This window comes from Cnephaeus nilssonii (genome assembly GCF_951640355.1).
Source record: "Cnephaeus nilssonii genome assembly, chromosome: 9".
Taxonomy (NCBI): domain Eukaryota; kingdom Metazoa; phylum Chordata; class Mammalia; order Chiroptera; family Vespertilionidae; genus Cnephaeus; species Cnephaeus nilssonii.
In genome coordinates this window covers 38,086,808-38,101,591 of record NC_137080.1, presented here as the reverse complement: position 1 = coordinate 38,101,591, position 14,784 = coordinate 38,086,808, and the positions used below count along the sequence as shown (strand labels likewise).

Here is a 14,784-nt window from a genome sequence, read left to right as displayed (position 1 = left end):
AAATCTAATGTTTGTATTTAGAACATAACATCCTGTTCTCTTCTTTTATGGGCAAAAAGCTAAGCAGGCTCAGGCAGCTGTTTGATGTTGGCTTCAAGTGTTATTAATTTCATATTCTATTATTCTTTTCACTGTAGCACAAGTGAAGCTGATGTGGAGGCTGTCATGGATAAGTTGTTTGATGAGCTGGCTCAGAAACAAAATGATTGTACGTAAGTTAATTTCTCTTGAAAGAGAATACATTTAGAACACAATGCCCAATCTCCACTGACCAATTAATAAGTTCCATTGCTGTATATGGGTTGATGCCACGCTCAAGTGGCAGTCATTGTATCAGCATTTTGTCTAATTTATGTGTTGAATCATGTGCTATTATTCATCAAGCTATGCATTTCCTATCTGTAAGAGATGAATTTTATAGTAATTATCCAGACAAGATTGAGTCTTTGTTCATGTTCCCATAGTAACTAGACCAAGGATTCTAAAAGTGCAAGGCAGAGAGCTGTGGCTGAATAAAGCCTGTGGAACCATTGCCGACTGCACATTTGAAGAGCTGTGTGAAAGAGTAAGTATCTAGACACGTCCAGACTCATTGGCCTTTTCACATGTTAAAATACTTCAGATTTTCCTCTCTGTCTGTTTCAGACTTTAAAATACTATCCACAGAGTCAGAATGGATTTAAAAGTCTCATTAAGGGAAATACTTATCTGTATATGCCATGTGCTTTTTATAGATATTGGCACAAAATTTGCACTTGGACTCTTAAAACAAAAAATAGAAATACAGAGAGAACTGTCAACTGTTGCTGGAAGCAAAATTAAAATCAGTTTTAGGAATATTTTATAAAAGTGAAACATAAGAGAGTATTATTATGATGATGATGTTTTTATTGATTTCAGAGAGGAAGGGCGAGGGAAAGATCAATGATGAGAGAGAATCATTGATTGGCTGCCTTCTGCACACCTCCTACTGGGGATCGAGCCCAAAACCCAGGCATGTGCCCTAACCGAGAATCGAATCGTGACCTCCTGGTTCATAATTTGACACTCAACCACCAGCCGGGCATATTATTTTTTAATTGAGGTGAGGTTAGTATGTGCAGAAAGGAAGATGAAGTAATATTACCATGATCCAAGGATGTATTACAAAAGATTTTCTATTCCTCATTCTATTACCCATCTGTTATTGCCATAATATCTGGCCTATTTGTGCCGGGGTCAAAGAAAGTGAGTATTTATAACCATTACATATGTGTTATATAATAATATATTCAACAGAGAAAATGTACATATACACACATTCATATAAATGAGAAAGACTTTGATTGCAGATTCATTATAGAAATGAGTTCTGTCTTTTAAAAGCTCTGTAATTCTCAGTGCTCAATGGATATTCAATATATTTATTTGCTGTAAATCTTGAGAAAAATAAATCCAAATCACACCTTCCTTTAAGAATAATACCTCAATTATCTTTTATAAATTATTATTCCAGCTGGTCTCTGATTTATCTTGACTTTTAGGTAACTAAAAAACAATTGTTTTTCAGTAGGGGAAGAAAAAGTCTTTATTTATACCTGCCATCCATTTCATGAGTACTTTTCTTAAAAACTAGTGACTTAATTACTTCTAACTAGTGTACATTTGACATTTTTATTTTATTTTTAAAAATATATATTTTTATTGATTTCAGAGAGGAAGGGAGAGAGAGAGAGAGAGAGAGAGAGAGAGAAACATCAATGATGAGAATCTCTGATGGCTGCCTCCTGCATGCCTGCACTGTGTATTGAGCCCGCAACATGGGCATGTGCCCTGACCGGGAATCAAACCATGTCCTCCTGGTTCATAGGTTGATGCTCAACCACTGAACCATGCCAGTGGGACTACATTTGCCATTTTTAAACCAGTGAGATAAATCCAATCTACAACTTTCATTATAGAAATAAAGCACTTCAAAACCAGTAAGGTTTTGGATCAAGTAGGATCATCTGACAGGGTGATAATGTCCGTCTCTGTTAGTAAATATGGACCCTTCACACTTCTACTGGGTCAGTCTTAGCTGGGTCCTTGTAATCTAATATCTCCAGAAAAATTTCTATTAAGGCTTCCATTTAAGTTTTACGTACTTTGCCAGAGAAATAAACTTGAGAAAAATCTTGTGTGTCCCAAAGACAAAGCTGCTTCTCCTTCACAAAAGGGACCTAGTGAGGAGAAGGGAAGGACAGACCTGTTGTATCCTAGGTAGTGAGGCAAGATGGTCTCTTGGAACAGATACTGAACAGATAAAAATACCTATCTATCTATCTATCTATCTATCTATCTATCTATCTATCTATCATTCATCTATCTATCTATCATCTATCTATCTCTTTTTAAATGTTTTTATTGATTTCAGAAAGAGGAAGGGAGAGAGAATGAGGGATAGAAACATCAATGATGAGAGAAAATTATTGGCTGCCTCCCTAGCGCCCACTACTGGGGATTGAGCCCATAACCCGGGCATGTGCCCTGACCCAGAATCAAACTGGGACCTCCTGGTTCATGGATTGAAGCTCGACCACTGAACCACAGAGCTGGGCATTATCTATATTTTTAAGGTGCTGATGTCTTTAGGAGACTTAGTACCAGGAAAAGGCCGCTAGCCAGGACCAAAATCTTTAGTCTATGGTCTGGAGGTAGTAGAGAAGATTATTAATTGGGACTTTACCTTAAAAAGTGAAAATAGCACTAAAATAAATAATTTTATCTTATTTGACAAAAATTTGGATTCTAATAGCACTATGAACTAAATTCCTAGAATAACAATGAACAGATGACTATTTTTGGCATAACTTTCTTGACAAAGTTTCTGATTTGGTTGTTCAGTTACATAGGAAATAATTTTTACAAAAATATTTAAGGATTTCATCAATTTTTAAAAAACTTTTTAATTTGTGAATATTTCAATTACTTTCTTTTAAAGTTTTGTTGATTTTTTTTTTCCTTGTTCAAGTTGACAAGATCCTCCTTGATCAGTGGCTTTGCATGGATAGGTTTGCTCTTTATATGCATTGTAATTGTGATGATTACTACATCAGACAAGCATTGACTGACTGACAAAAGATACCCATGTGAAGGGTGGGGTCAGGTACTGGTACTAAGCTGTGAGGGATGTTTGAAGACGGGCTACATTTCTATGTGGTCAGTTCAATTGTGACTATTTTCTTGTTATGATAATCTGTTGTTTCTTTGCAACTTTATAACTGTGGCAATTCAGATATGGAATACTTACATGAAGAGGACTCTTGAAATCATTCAGCTTCAGTTGTAACCTGAACTCTTAATTAGTTATAATGGTCTTATGAGCCATGCCAAACAGTTGCCAAAAACCATTCAGTGAAGAAAAAAACATCCAACCCAAGGTAAAGAAGTTGTCATCTGGTGTGTCTGGGACAGTGCCAGCTTTGGATCACCTATTCTAGCTTTCTGGAAGGTTCTTGAAGTCCCAGGCGCACCCAGCCACAACTCCTGACACCATCATGAAAAAAACCTTTGGTGAGAAATGGGTGGGTTGATAGTCTGCAATGATTATTATTTTTTTAAAATATATTTTTATTGATTTCAGAGAGGAAGGGAGAGAGATATAGAAACATCAGTGATAAGAGAGAACCATTGATTAGCTACCTCCTGCACGCCCCCCCCCCCCCGCCCCACCGCCACTGGGGATTGAGCCTGCAACTCTGGCATGTGCCCCTGACTGGGAATCAAACCCAGGACCCTGCAGTCTGCAGGCCGATGCTCTATCCACTGAGCCAAACCAGCCAGGGCGGGTAACGATTATTTTTTCCCCATGGCCTCCTCCCAGGGAATAATTATATATATATATATATATATATATATATATATATATATATATATATATATTAGGTAGAGACTTATTTGTTTGTGTCTTGATGGTAAAAGAAGGTACTGACTCTAAACCCTGGATGTATACCATAAATAGACTAGCAAGGCCCGGGACAGCCTCTCTTCTCCCATCTCTCTCCCTCCCTGCTCCAGTGTATTACTTCACATCTGGAATCCTACAGCTTAACATGGAGCCTATTGGTAGCTCCGGGATTCTCTTTCTTTGCAAACCTGCAATTGAACACTGCCATGCTCAGAGAAGCGGTCCCAATGAGTAGACCCTCTAGCACCTGCACAATAACAAGAGCAAACATTGCCATCTATCAGGCATCCTTCTAAGTATTTTTTATATATTAACTCACTTTATACTTAAAATAGGTAGGCACTATTGTCCCCGTTTCATAGGTGGAGAGATTGAGGCCCTGAGCTCTTAAGTTACTTTCCCAAGATCACACAGCTAGTAAGTGGCAGAGCCAGGTCTTTGAACTTCTCGGTAGTCCGCGAATAAGATTCTGCGCTCTTAATTACTACACTGTATCTGAAAAATGTTCTGGACAAGTTTCATCAAATTACATTCATTACATCAAATTACATTAATATAATTCCAGTTCTACCATGCAATACAATCACATACTCTGTGAATTCACACATTTGAATAAGCTTTGAGCCTCTTATGCAGCATGAAACTGGGGGTGGAATAGAGATCCTCCAGTCTGACACCTTCAGGTGAACTGAGAACCTTAGTACGGAACTGCCCAACTCATGTGCCTTGGCATACCCACTGGGAGTGGGCACAGCTACCGACCCCCACGACCTCCTGAAGGCTATATGGGGCCTATACCTCCAACCTAGGGACCTCAAGCCTTAGGCAGCCTCATTTCTTTACTCCTTAATAAAATTATCATTTTCTCCCCCTGCCATGATATGAAAAAGGTTGGGAGCCCTTTTTAGAGAACTGTGGGAGGGTAAAGGCAGGTATCTTTGGTGGTCTCTGTTCCCTGTCACTCCCTCCCTATCAGAGCGGTGGTAAAAGGAAAATGAAGCAGGTTTATCTGTGAGGAAAGGACATGGACTTTCAGGTGTCCGTTCCTCACCTCGACTTAATTGGAGGATCGCGGAGACGTCAGAAATATGGTCTCTTAAGTCAGCAGCTCTCTAAATATGGTTCTTAGGAGTCCTTGTGGTCAAAGCTCTCTATAATAATGCTAGGACACTATTTGCTTTTTCACTTGGTGACGTTTGCAATCATGGTACAAAGGCAATGGTGGGTAAAATTGCTGGAGCCTTAGCTGAATCAAGGCAGTGGCACTAAACTATATTGTATTCTTCGTTGCCCATGTAATTATTAAAAAATAAAATTCAGTTTCATTTAAGAATGTCATTGAAGAAGCAGTAAAAATGATTAACTTTGTTAAGTAGCACCTCTTAAGAACATGACCTTTTAATGTTCTCCATGATGCAGAAAGGACACATGAAGCACTTACGTATACCAAGTACATTGGTATAAGTTGTTGTCCTGAGGAAAAGCACCTTGTAATTGTTTGAGTCGCTAGCTGAACTAGCCACTTTTTTCATGGAATGCCACTTTTACCTGAAAAAATGTGGGACAAACTGTGGCTATTCGGGCTTGGCAGATTGTTGCTCACAATGTTTGACAGACGTTTTCTTGAAAATGAATGAAGTAAGACTGTCACTTTAAGAAAAATAACTAGGAGTAGTTGCTGCCAGTGATAACATTTGAGCAAACAAGTGAAAATTAGAATTTTGGAAGACTTGTTGCCACCACCATGAACTTGACAGCTTCCCATTTTTATGCATTTTTTTCCTGATGAGATTGATGGTGATATTAACAAATGCAAAATTTTGACATTGTATAATTGAACATGTCAACATTTGGAAGATCTCACTGTACCAATATTTTCTAACAACCATTGCATACTTTTACAAAATCATGCATGACAAAAGATCCATTTAAAGTGCAAGAAGGGCTCATGGATTTTAATATAACAGAATTTTAAAAATACACTGATATTATTTCAGATTGTACATTGCAATTAACATTTTAAAAACTCTTGTCAAGTTTTAAACAATTTTTAAATAGACTATTTTTAGAACAGTTTTAGTTTTATAGAAAATTTGAGAAAATAGAGAATTTCCATATTCTCCCAAATTCAGTTTCCTATTATTGACATTTAACATTATTATGGTACATTTGTTACAATTAATGAACCAATATTGATATGTTATCATTAATTAGTCATTTTTTAAAATATATTTTTATTGATTTCAGACAGGAGGGGAGAGGGAGATAGAGAGAGAGAAACATCAATAATGAGAGAGAATCATTAATCAGCTGCATTTTGCACACCCCCTACTGGGGATCGAGCCCTTGACTGGAATCGAACCTGGGACCCTTCGGTCTGCAGACCGACACTCTATCCACTGAGTCAAACGAGGTAGGACATTAACTAGTCTTTATGTCATTCAGATTTCCTTGGTTTGTACCTAATGTCCTTTTTCTGCTCCAGGACACCACATTACTTTTAGTTGTCATGTCTCCTTACGTTCTTTTTGGCTGTGACAGTTTGTCAGGCTTTCCTTGTTTGTGATGACCTTGACAGTTTTGAGGAGCACTAGTCAGTTATTTTGTAGAATGTCCTTCAATTGGGATTTGTCTTATGTTTTTCTCATGATTAAACTGAAATTATGGGCTTTGTGAGGCAGACCATAGAGGTCAAGTGCTTTTTTTCAAACTTCAGGTCAAGGGCACATACTATCAATATTACTTACCACTGTTGATGTTAAACCTTGATCACGCTCGTCTGAGGTTGAGTTTGTCTTTTTTCTCTACCATGAAGTTACTCTTTTCTCCTTCTTTCCCGAGTATGCTCTTTGGAAGGAAATTCTTACTGAGTTTTCATGTAGCATCAAAGAAGAATATCCACAATTATCTGATAAAGCTATTAAAATGCTTTTCCCTGTCCCAACTGTGTATCTGTGTGAGGTCAGATTTTCTTATATGTTCCAACCAAAACAACACACCACAATAGATTGAATGTAGGAGCAGATATGAGAATCCTGCTCTCTTCTATTGAGCCAGACTTTCATGTGATTCGGAAAAAAAAAGTGGAACAATGTTATGCTATTCTTCTTACTAAATTATTTTCATTTTGGAAAACATAATTATTTTCATTAAAATGTTACTTATGTTAATTTGATGGATTTTATGTAATAGTTATATCATTCTTATTTTAAATAAATTAATAAATATTGTTTTAAATTTTAGTTTTAATTTTTAATACAGTAAATACAATGATAGATAACCCATATAAACAAAAAGCTCTTTGGGCTCCTCAATAAGAGTGTAAAGGAATCCTGAACCAAAAAGTTTGAGAATCACTTACTTTAGGGTTAACTTCTGTGGATCAAAATGAAAGGCTCCTATTCAGAGAAAGCAAGCAAAAACAGAATTCTAAAGGCTTAATGAGTAAACTGACTATACCTAAAATTTCCTTCTTGAGAAATGTAATTTTTACACCTGCAGAAAATTGTTTTCTCAATTGATAACTGTGCTTACAAGTAACTGTTTTGCAGGAGTAGTTTGTTATTTGTGTCATAAAAATAATGACAGGTGGCCAGGTGTGTTTGTAAAAGTGTGAGCAGAAAAATATATCATTGATGCATATGCATGGGTGTACACATTGTTCACTCTCAACTTGTTCATTAGCTTTCTTTTTTGGTTCGTAGTATTCAAAGAAAAGAAGTACATCAGATGCATGTTTTGGCCTTTATCTGTTTATTAATCTTGATTATATCATATTAGTTTATATATTTTTAGACTTAAACTGTACTGAACAGTATCTCTTGGGGAGTTAAGAGATATTTCTCTTCCTTTCTCTATTTTATGCTTTATTTCATTTCATGTATTCCAAATGAGACCACTTGTTGGAAACTACTTGTGGTTTGTGCCCTGTGCTTGGTACATTCTCAATAAATACTAAAGGATGAATTAGCTTTTATCTCTGCTATTTGGCCAAGAGTCAAGTCTGCTGGTGTTCGGGTGCCAGCAGTGGTGATTAGCATCAGGGAATAAGGGCATTAATCACCAGAGCTAAGGCAGGCAGCCAGCCTGGCTAAAGCACAGGGGACAGGTAGAGCAGAAGTGAGACTGAACAGAGTTTAGTAGAGAATGGATCAGATTCTTGCAGGGAGGAATGTGAATCCAGTGTCAAAAATGAGCCCTAAAGATAATGAGGAACATAAACTGATGAACAAAAATAGATCCAGAGACAGAGAAGCATTGAACAGACCGTCAAACCTCAGAGGGAAGGCAGGGGAAGTTGGGGTTGGGGGGGTGGGTGGGTAAAGAGATCAACCAAAGGACTTGTATGCATGCATATAAGCGTAACCAATGGACACGGACACAGACACTGGGGGAGGGTGGGGCATGTGCTGGGGGATGGGAGTTGCCGGGGAGGGGTCCATGGGGGAAAAGGAGACGTATGCAATACTTTAAACAACAACAACAACAAAAAAGGAAAAAGAAAATGAGCCCTAAGTCTTTTTGCCCTCTGGCTTTTCCTGCCTATTTTCCTACTCAACCCCTCAGGTAAAGAGGCATAGTCTTAATCTTGAAAGGCACCTTAAAAGTCATCTATCCATTCAACCAATCCTAATCCTTTTATAAACTGTGGTCTTCTAATTGTTTCATAATGCCATTTTGGAGGATGCCATTGAATGTGGGAGAAAGAACATAGGATACATGCAATTAGATGTAAAATTTCAACATTCAGCCCTGGCCAGTGTGGCTCAGTTGGTTGGAGCTCCCTCCGGTACACTGAAAGGTTTCTGGTTCCATTCCTAGTCAGGGTGTGTACCGAAGGCAACCGATTGATATTTCTCTCTCTCATCAATGTTTCTCTCTCTCTCTCTCCCCCCTCCCTCCTTTCCCTCTCTCTAAAATCAATGGACATGTCCTTGGATGAGGATTAAGGAAAAAAATTAAAGTAAATAAATAAAGAAGATTTCAACATACATACCTTGACCTAGATTGTTTCATATAGGCCCTCAGTATTATAAGAAAAGTTTTTGGAATAAAATCTCATAATTGACTTATACTATAATTTGACTTAAAAATGTAAGATGTATACTAGTAATTTTCACCTGAATTTAATTATTCTGAAATCCTATATAATAAAACCCTAATATGCAAATCGACCAAACAGCAGGACAACCAGTTTCTGTGACGCACACTGACCACCAGGGGGCAGATGCTCAATGCAGGAGCTGCCTCCTGGAGGTCAGTGTGCTCCCACAGGGAGCGGGCCTAAGCCAGCAGGCAGACATCCCCTGAGGGGTCCTGGACTGGGAGAGGGCACAGGCCCGGCTGAGGGACCCCTTCTCCCCCCAGTGCACGAATGTCGTGCACCTGGCCTCTAGTGTTGTAAATAAAAGAAAAATAGAACTCTCTGCAAGGTTGGAGGTTTGACTGAAGGATCAGTTTTTACTAATTGTTGATGATTTGTATCCTCCAAGAAAATAGCTTTGTGTTGGTTTAAAAGTTGTTGATGTGTTTTGTGTCTTACTATTTTAAAGGGAGAAGAAAGGGACTTAGAGAAATGTCCATAAAAGAGGGACTAGATTAGAAATTTGAAAACTGTAGTCACTTAGAATAAATGTGGTGATTTCCATGAGGAAAAGGAGGGGGAAGAAGAATCAAAAGGGATGGAGAAAAACTGGGTTCAGAGAACCCCTTCCTACTCTCTTCACATGGAAATTCTCTGTTCCAGGACACATTGTGAGGCTGAGCAGTCTTGCTCAGCTTCTGTTCTCAAACTCGGGCAAGAGCAGCGCCTTAGGTGCTGCAGGGGTGGCCTTCTCAGACTCAGCTGCCTAGGGCTTCTCGGAAGGAGAGAACTTGCTTTCACTTCCTGTGAATCTATATATATAAAAGCCAGCGACCAGAACGCTGGAACGATTGGAACAACCAGAACGACCAGTCACTATGAGGCCCAATGAACTGGCCAACAGGCCTGATCAGGGGCGGGGCTGGCAGGCCAACCTCCTGTGTCCCCTCCCACCACCAGCCCAGCCCCAATCGGCCCCCATCGGGGCAGGCCAGCCGGACCCCACCCGTGCATGAATTTGTGCACCGAGCCACTAGTATATTTATATTGTGCTGCCTACTGCAATAGTTTAAAAGGTGTGTGGTCCCTGCAATGGGGGAGAGAGTGCCATGGGATTCCCAGAGGATCTCGAGAGAAGAAGAAGTGTGCTAAGAATTGTGCATCTTCAATATGTGTCTGTCGTAGGAGGGAAGTTATTTTGTGGATCAGATCTAGCAGTAGAAGGAGACTGACTCCTCCTGTTCCTTTTAGGGTCGCTTCTCTAAGAAACTCCTCCTATTCCTTTTAGGGTCAAATCTCTAAGAAAGTATGACAAAGTAATATTTAATATTTGTTTCAGTGTTTTGGAGGAATGTGTCATTTACCTGCTCAGACAATGATTAAAAAATATGAATTAAATTTTTAACATTAAAGTGGTCATTAGCTTTTTAAAATTAGAATTTGTTTTTAATTTTAAAGTAAATTATCTCACTTGGGTTTAATAAGAAATGTATCACAATTCTAAATAATAATTGGGAATAGTTCTCTAAACAGAAGACCTATGTGATGAAATGCTTGGTAAAGTGTTGAGAAAATCTAGGCCAACCAATTGATAGTGGCTATAAAATACTTTACAGCTACTTGTTTGACTTTTTAAAAATAATAGCTTTAACACTGCTGGCTTTTCTAATGCTTACCTACCAACTGGCTCTCTCTCTCTCTCTCTCTCTCTCTCTCTCTCTCTCTCTCTCTCTCTTTTTCTCCCCCCTCTCTCTTCTTTTTTTAAACAGGAAAAAAAAATTTTATCAAGTAATTCTGTGATTTGTAATTTTCAAAATTTTCAGTTTCCACCACAAAGTACATGATTTGATATACTTCATAGTATCTCCCCCTTAGATTAAATAGTTGACTTAAATTTAGTATGTTGCTTATTAGAATATTTAATAAGCTATATCCCATTAGATATATTATTACGTTGAGATATGTTTTTTAAGAACAAGTTTGAGAATTGTTAATATATACAATTTTTATTTCTTAAAATAGCTTGGTGAAGATTTTATTGAGTCAGGCAAAATATTTTGAGAAAAAAACTAGAAATGAGCTGTAACATCAAGAAATTATAAAATTTCCATGTGTTTTAGGGTCAAACTTTTATTTTTTATTATTAATCAAGAAACATGTTATGTAATATTTCCCTCCAAGATTGTTGCGTTGATTTTAGCGGTCAACAACTACTTCAGTGCTTCCATGTCTGTATGCCACTACATTGTAAGGAATACAGAGGAAGTGCAAGAAGTTTCCTACAAAGAATGTACACTTTATAGGGGAAATAACATGAACCAACTACCAGACAGTGCAGTAGAGTGGAAAGAAATATGTTGCTGAGTGGCCTTAGGCAGGTCACTTAACCTCTCAGCGTCTAAATACTTCATCTCTAAAATGCCTGGTGTGATTGGCTCGTTCCTGTCATTGCTTTTGGCGGTAACAGTCTGTTTTAAAGAGCTCTGCTCACTGGTTAAGTACATATAATAAGTGCATCAGCAATTAAATGTAAGGATAATAAGAATTGGGAAGATTCTGAGGAAACTTGAGATTTAAGGGGGAAACCGATCTTGACATTGAAAGGTGAGTAGAATTTAGATGAGCAGGTAAAAGTATTTCAGCTATGATTGGAAGTCAGGCACCAAATGTTTCTGGAGGAACAGATGATGTTTGCCTAATGAGAGCAGAGCACATGCTGGAGAGAAAAGGGAAGTAAGAGTGAAAATCTCAGATAGATACTCCATAAAAACCAGATGTCTCACCATGATCCTCAGAGTCATTTTAGGCTTTGAGCAGGAGTGTGGTACATAAAGTAAGTAATGTGGGAAGATGAATGGGGCAGTACATTCTAGGAAAGGGGGTAACTTCCACCAGTATGTTCCAGTGCGTCAGCAAATAGTGTCTCGTCTTGGGAATGCCCTCCATTCAGGAAGGAAATTTGGTTAAATAAACCAACATTCTATCCATTTGTTTAAATTACCTCTTATGCAGAGAGTGCTTTACACTTTTTAAGAAAAATGTTATGGCCCTGCTCCCTAGTACTCAACAGATATTTGCTGAGTACTTAATGGAAAGCTGGCATGGGTCTAGGTGCTGTGGAGGGCAGGAAGATGAATAAGAGTCAGTCTCCACACTTACAGTCTTCATTTAGAAGAGCAATGTGGTCAGTAGTACATAGATCACTGGACTGTGAGGCAGGTTACAGTGAGCACTGCAGGATCAGTATGACCATAATGCGGTGAGTATCAGAGAGGAACTGGGCCCTGAGGGCTGGAGTGTGGGAGAGTCTGCTGGGTGGGGGACGATGGGTGGCTGTTTCATGTTCCTAAGAATAGGCGATGGTGAGAGCAGCCTTTGTGATCTCTTCCTCTTCTGAGGGTTTATTTTTACGAAAAACATGGAGGTAGGAAATTACAGAGTATATTCAAAGAAGTGAAGGCTCAGGCGGGCTCTCCTTCCATTTATGCCAGCATAGCTGCTATTTGACCAACTTACCTATAGATCACAACTGTAACTCGGAACAAAATAAATAAATAAAAATTATCTGGAAGGCACTGCTGAGCAACCAAAAGCAGGGAGAAAGTGGGATGCAGTCAACACATGGAGAAAGGGTTTACACTGGTAAACTTCATAGAGCAGATTGCAGTTGGCCTTATACGGGACATCGAAACTCAGTAGAATCCTGCACTCTTCCTGGCTTGAGGAAGCAGAGCAGCTGGAAAATAGAGGAGAAAACATGGAAAGGAGAGAATCACAGAGGAAGAGTTCAACATTTTTCATAGAAACTCTGTCCAAATCTTGGGCTGACCTGTGAAGTACACATGCATAGTGAAGGCCAAAAACTACTGAACAGAGATTTCAGTTCCTCCTCATCACCGAGGAGAAAGTTTGGAGTTTGGGACTAGTACCTGCCAAAATAGCAACAACAAAAAAATCAATATACTTTGGTGGAATATAATAGAATCCCAGGTCTCCACAACACATCATTTGGAATATCCAGAATGCAATCCAAAATTACTAGATGTATTCAGACACAGGACAATCTGACCCATTTTAAAAGAGAAAGGTAATGGAAACTGATCTCACGATGACAAAGATGTTGGAATTCGTGGCAAGGGTTTTAAAGTAGCTTTGATATCTATACTCAGGTTATAAAGGAAAATATACTGATAGTGAATGAACAAACAAGAAGTCTTAGCAAAGAAATTAAAACTGTATGAAAAGAACCAAATGGGTGGCTGTGGTGGTGGCGGCGTTCAAGATGTCGACCAAGAATTTCCGAGTCAGTGACGGTGACTGGATTTGCCCTGACAAAAAATGTGGAAATGTAAACTTTGCCAGAAGAACCAGCTGTAATAGATGTGGTCGGGAGAAAACAACTGAGGCTAAGATGATGAAAGCAGGAGGCACTGAAATAGGAAAGACACTTGCAGAGAAGAGCCGAAGTCTATTCAGTGCTAATGACTGGCAGTGTAAAACTTGCAGTAATGTGAATTGGGCAAGAAGATCAGAGTATAACGTGTGTAATACTCCAAAGTATGCTAAGTTAGAAGAAAGAACAGGATATGGTGGCGGTTTTAATGAAAGAGAAAATGTTGAATATATAGAAAGAGAAGAATCTGATGGAGAATATGATGAGTTTGGACGTAAAAAGAAAAAATACAGAGGGAAGGCAGTTGGTCCAGCATCTATTTTAAAGGAAGTTGAAGATAAAGAATCTGAGGGAGAAGAAGAGGTTGAGGATAAAGATCTTTCTAAATATAAATTGGATGAGGATGAAGATGATGCTGATCTCTCAAAATATAATCTTGATGCCAGTGAAGAAGAAGATAGTAATAAAAAGAAATCTAATATACGAAATCGCTCAAAGTCTCGATCTTCACATTCACGATCTTCATCACGCTCATCCTCCCCCTCAAGTTCAAGGTCTAGGCCCAGGTCCCGTTCAAAAGAAGTTCTTCCAGTACACAGTCAAGATCTCGTTCCAGTTCCAGAGAACATTCGAGATCTCGTGGGTCGAAATCAAGATCCAGTTCCAGATCCCACAGGGGCTCTTCTTCCCCACGAAAAGATCTTATTCAAGTTCATCATCTTCTCCTGAGAGGAACAGAAAGAGAAGTCGTTCTAGATCTTCATCTGGTGATTGCACAAAAAGACAAACAAGATCATGGTCACCCGAAAGGCACCACAGGTCATCTTCTGGATCATCCCATTCTGGTTCCCGTTCGTGAACTCCTAGTTCATAGGTTGATGCTCAAACACTGAGCCATGCTGGCCCAGCTAAATTTACAGATTTTAGAAGCTCAACAAACCCCTATTAGATACAAAGAAAATAACTCCTAGCACATCATAGTCAAAATGCTGAAAACCAAGCACAAAGAAAATGTCAAAGCAGCCAGGGTAACAATAATATGATTAATGAGGCTAACTTCTCATCAAAAGCAATGGAGACCTGAAAACAGTGCAACAACATCTTTAAAGTGCTGAGAGAGAAAAAACCCTGAAAAATTCAGATTTCTCTTTGCAGAGAATCTAAGAGTCCTGTTGGAATTTAGGTTATATGCCGGAGAATGGTGTGCACTCAGGTAGGATAGATGGGTTGAGGTCAGTGTAAGGAGTTTGTATATCAGGTGAGTTTGGATTAGACCTTCCATCAGCATAAAACAAAGTAGTATTTTTAAAACAGACCTGTATTGGATAGTCTGGTCAAGATGTGAAGATTGGCACTGTGGCTACCAAATGTAGAGCCTTT

General features: G+C 38.7%; 2 protein-coding genes across 5 annotated transcripts in view; both read left to right on the top strand.

The window, feature by feature from the left end:
• AFG1L (AFG1 like ATPase) overlaps positions 1-14,784 on the top strand; it is a 169,015-nt gene that overhangs the window by 133,385 nt on the left and 20,846 nt on the right. For all 4 annotated transcript variants that reach the window (XM_079780359.1, XM_079780357.1, XM_079780358.1 and 1 more), the window contains 2 exons: positions 138-208; positions 465-565. In XM_079780359.1, coding sequence (XP_079636485.1) covers positions 138-208; positions 465-565 — 172 coding nt within the window. The remainder of the gene's footprint in view (positions 1-137; positions 209-464; positions 566-14,784) is intronic.
• On the top strand, positions 12,854-14,263 carry LOC307105614 (zinc finger Ran-binding domain-containing protein 2-like; the record flags this gene model as incomplete). The annotated part of the gene is given in 3 exon segments (XM_079781473.1): positions 12,854-13,980; positions 13,983-14,094; positions 14,097-14,263. Coding segments are annotated over 3 exon segments (1,011 nt in total). The 5' UTR covers positions 12,854-13,248.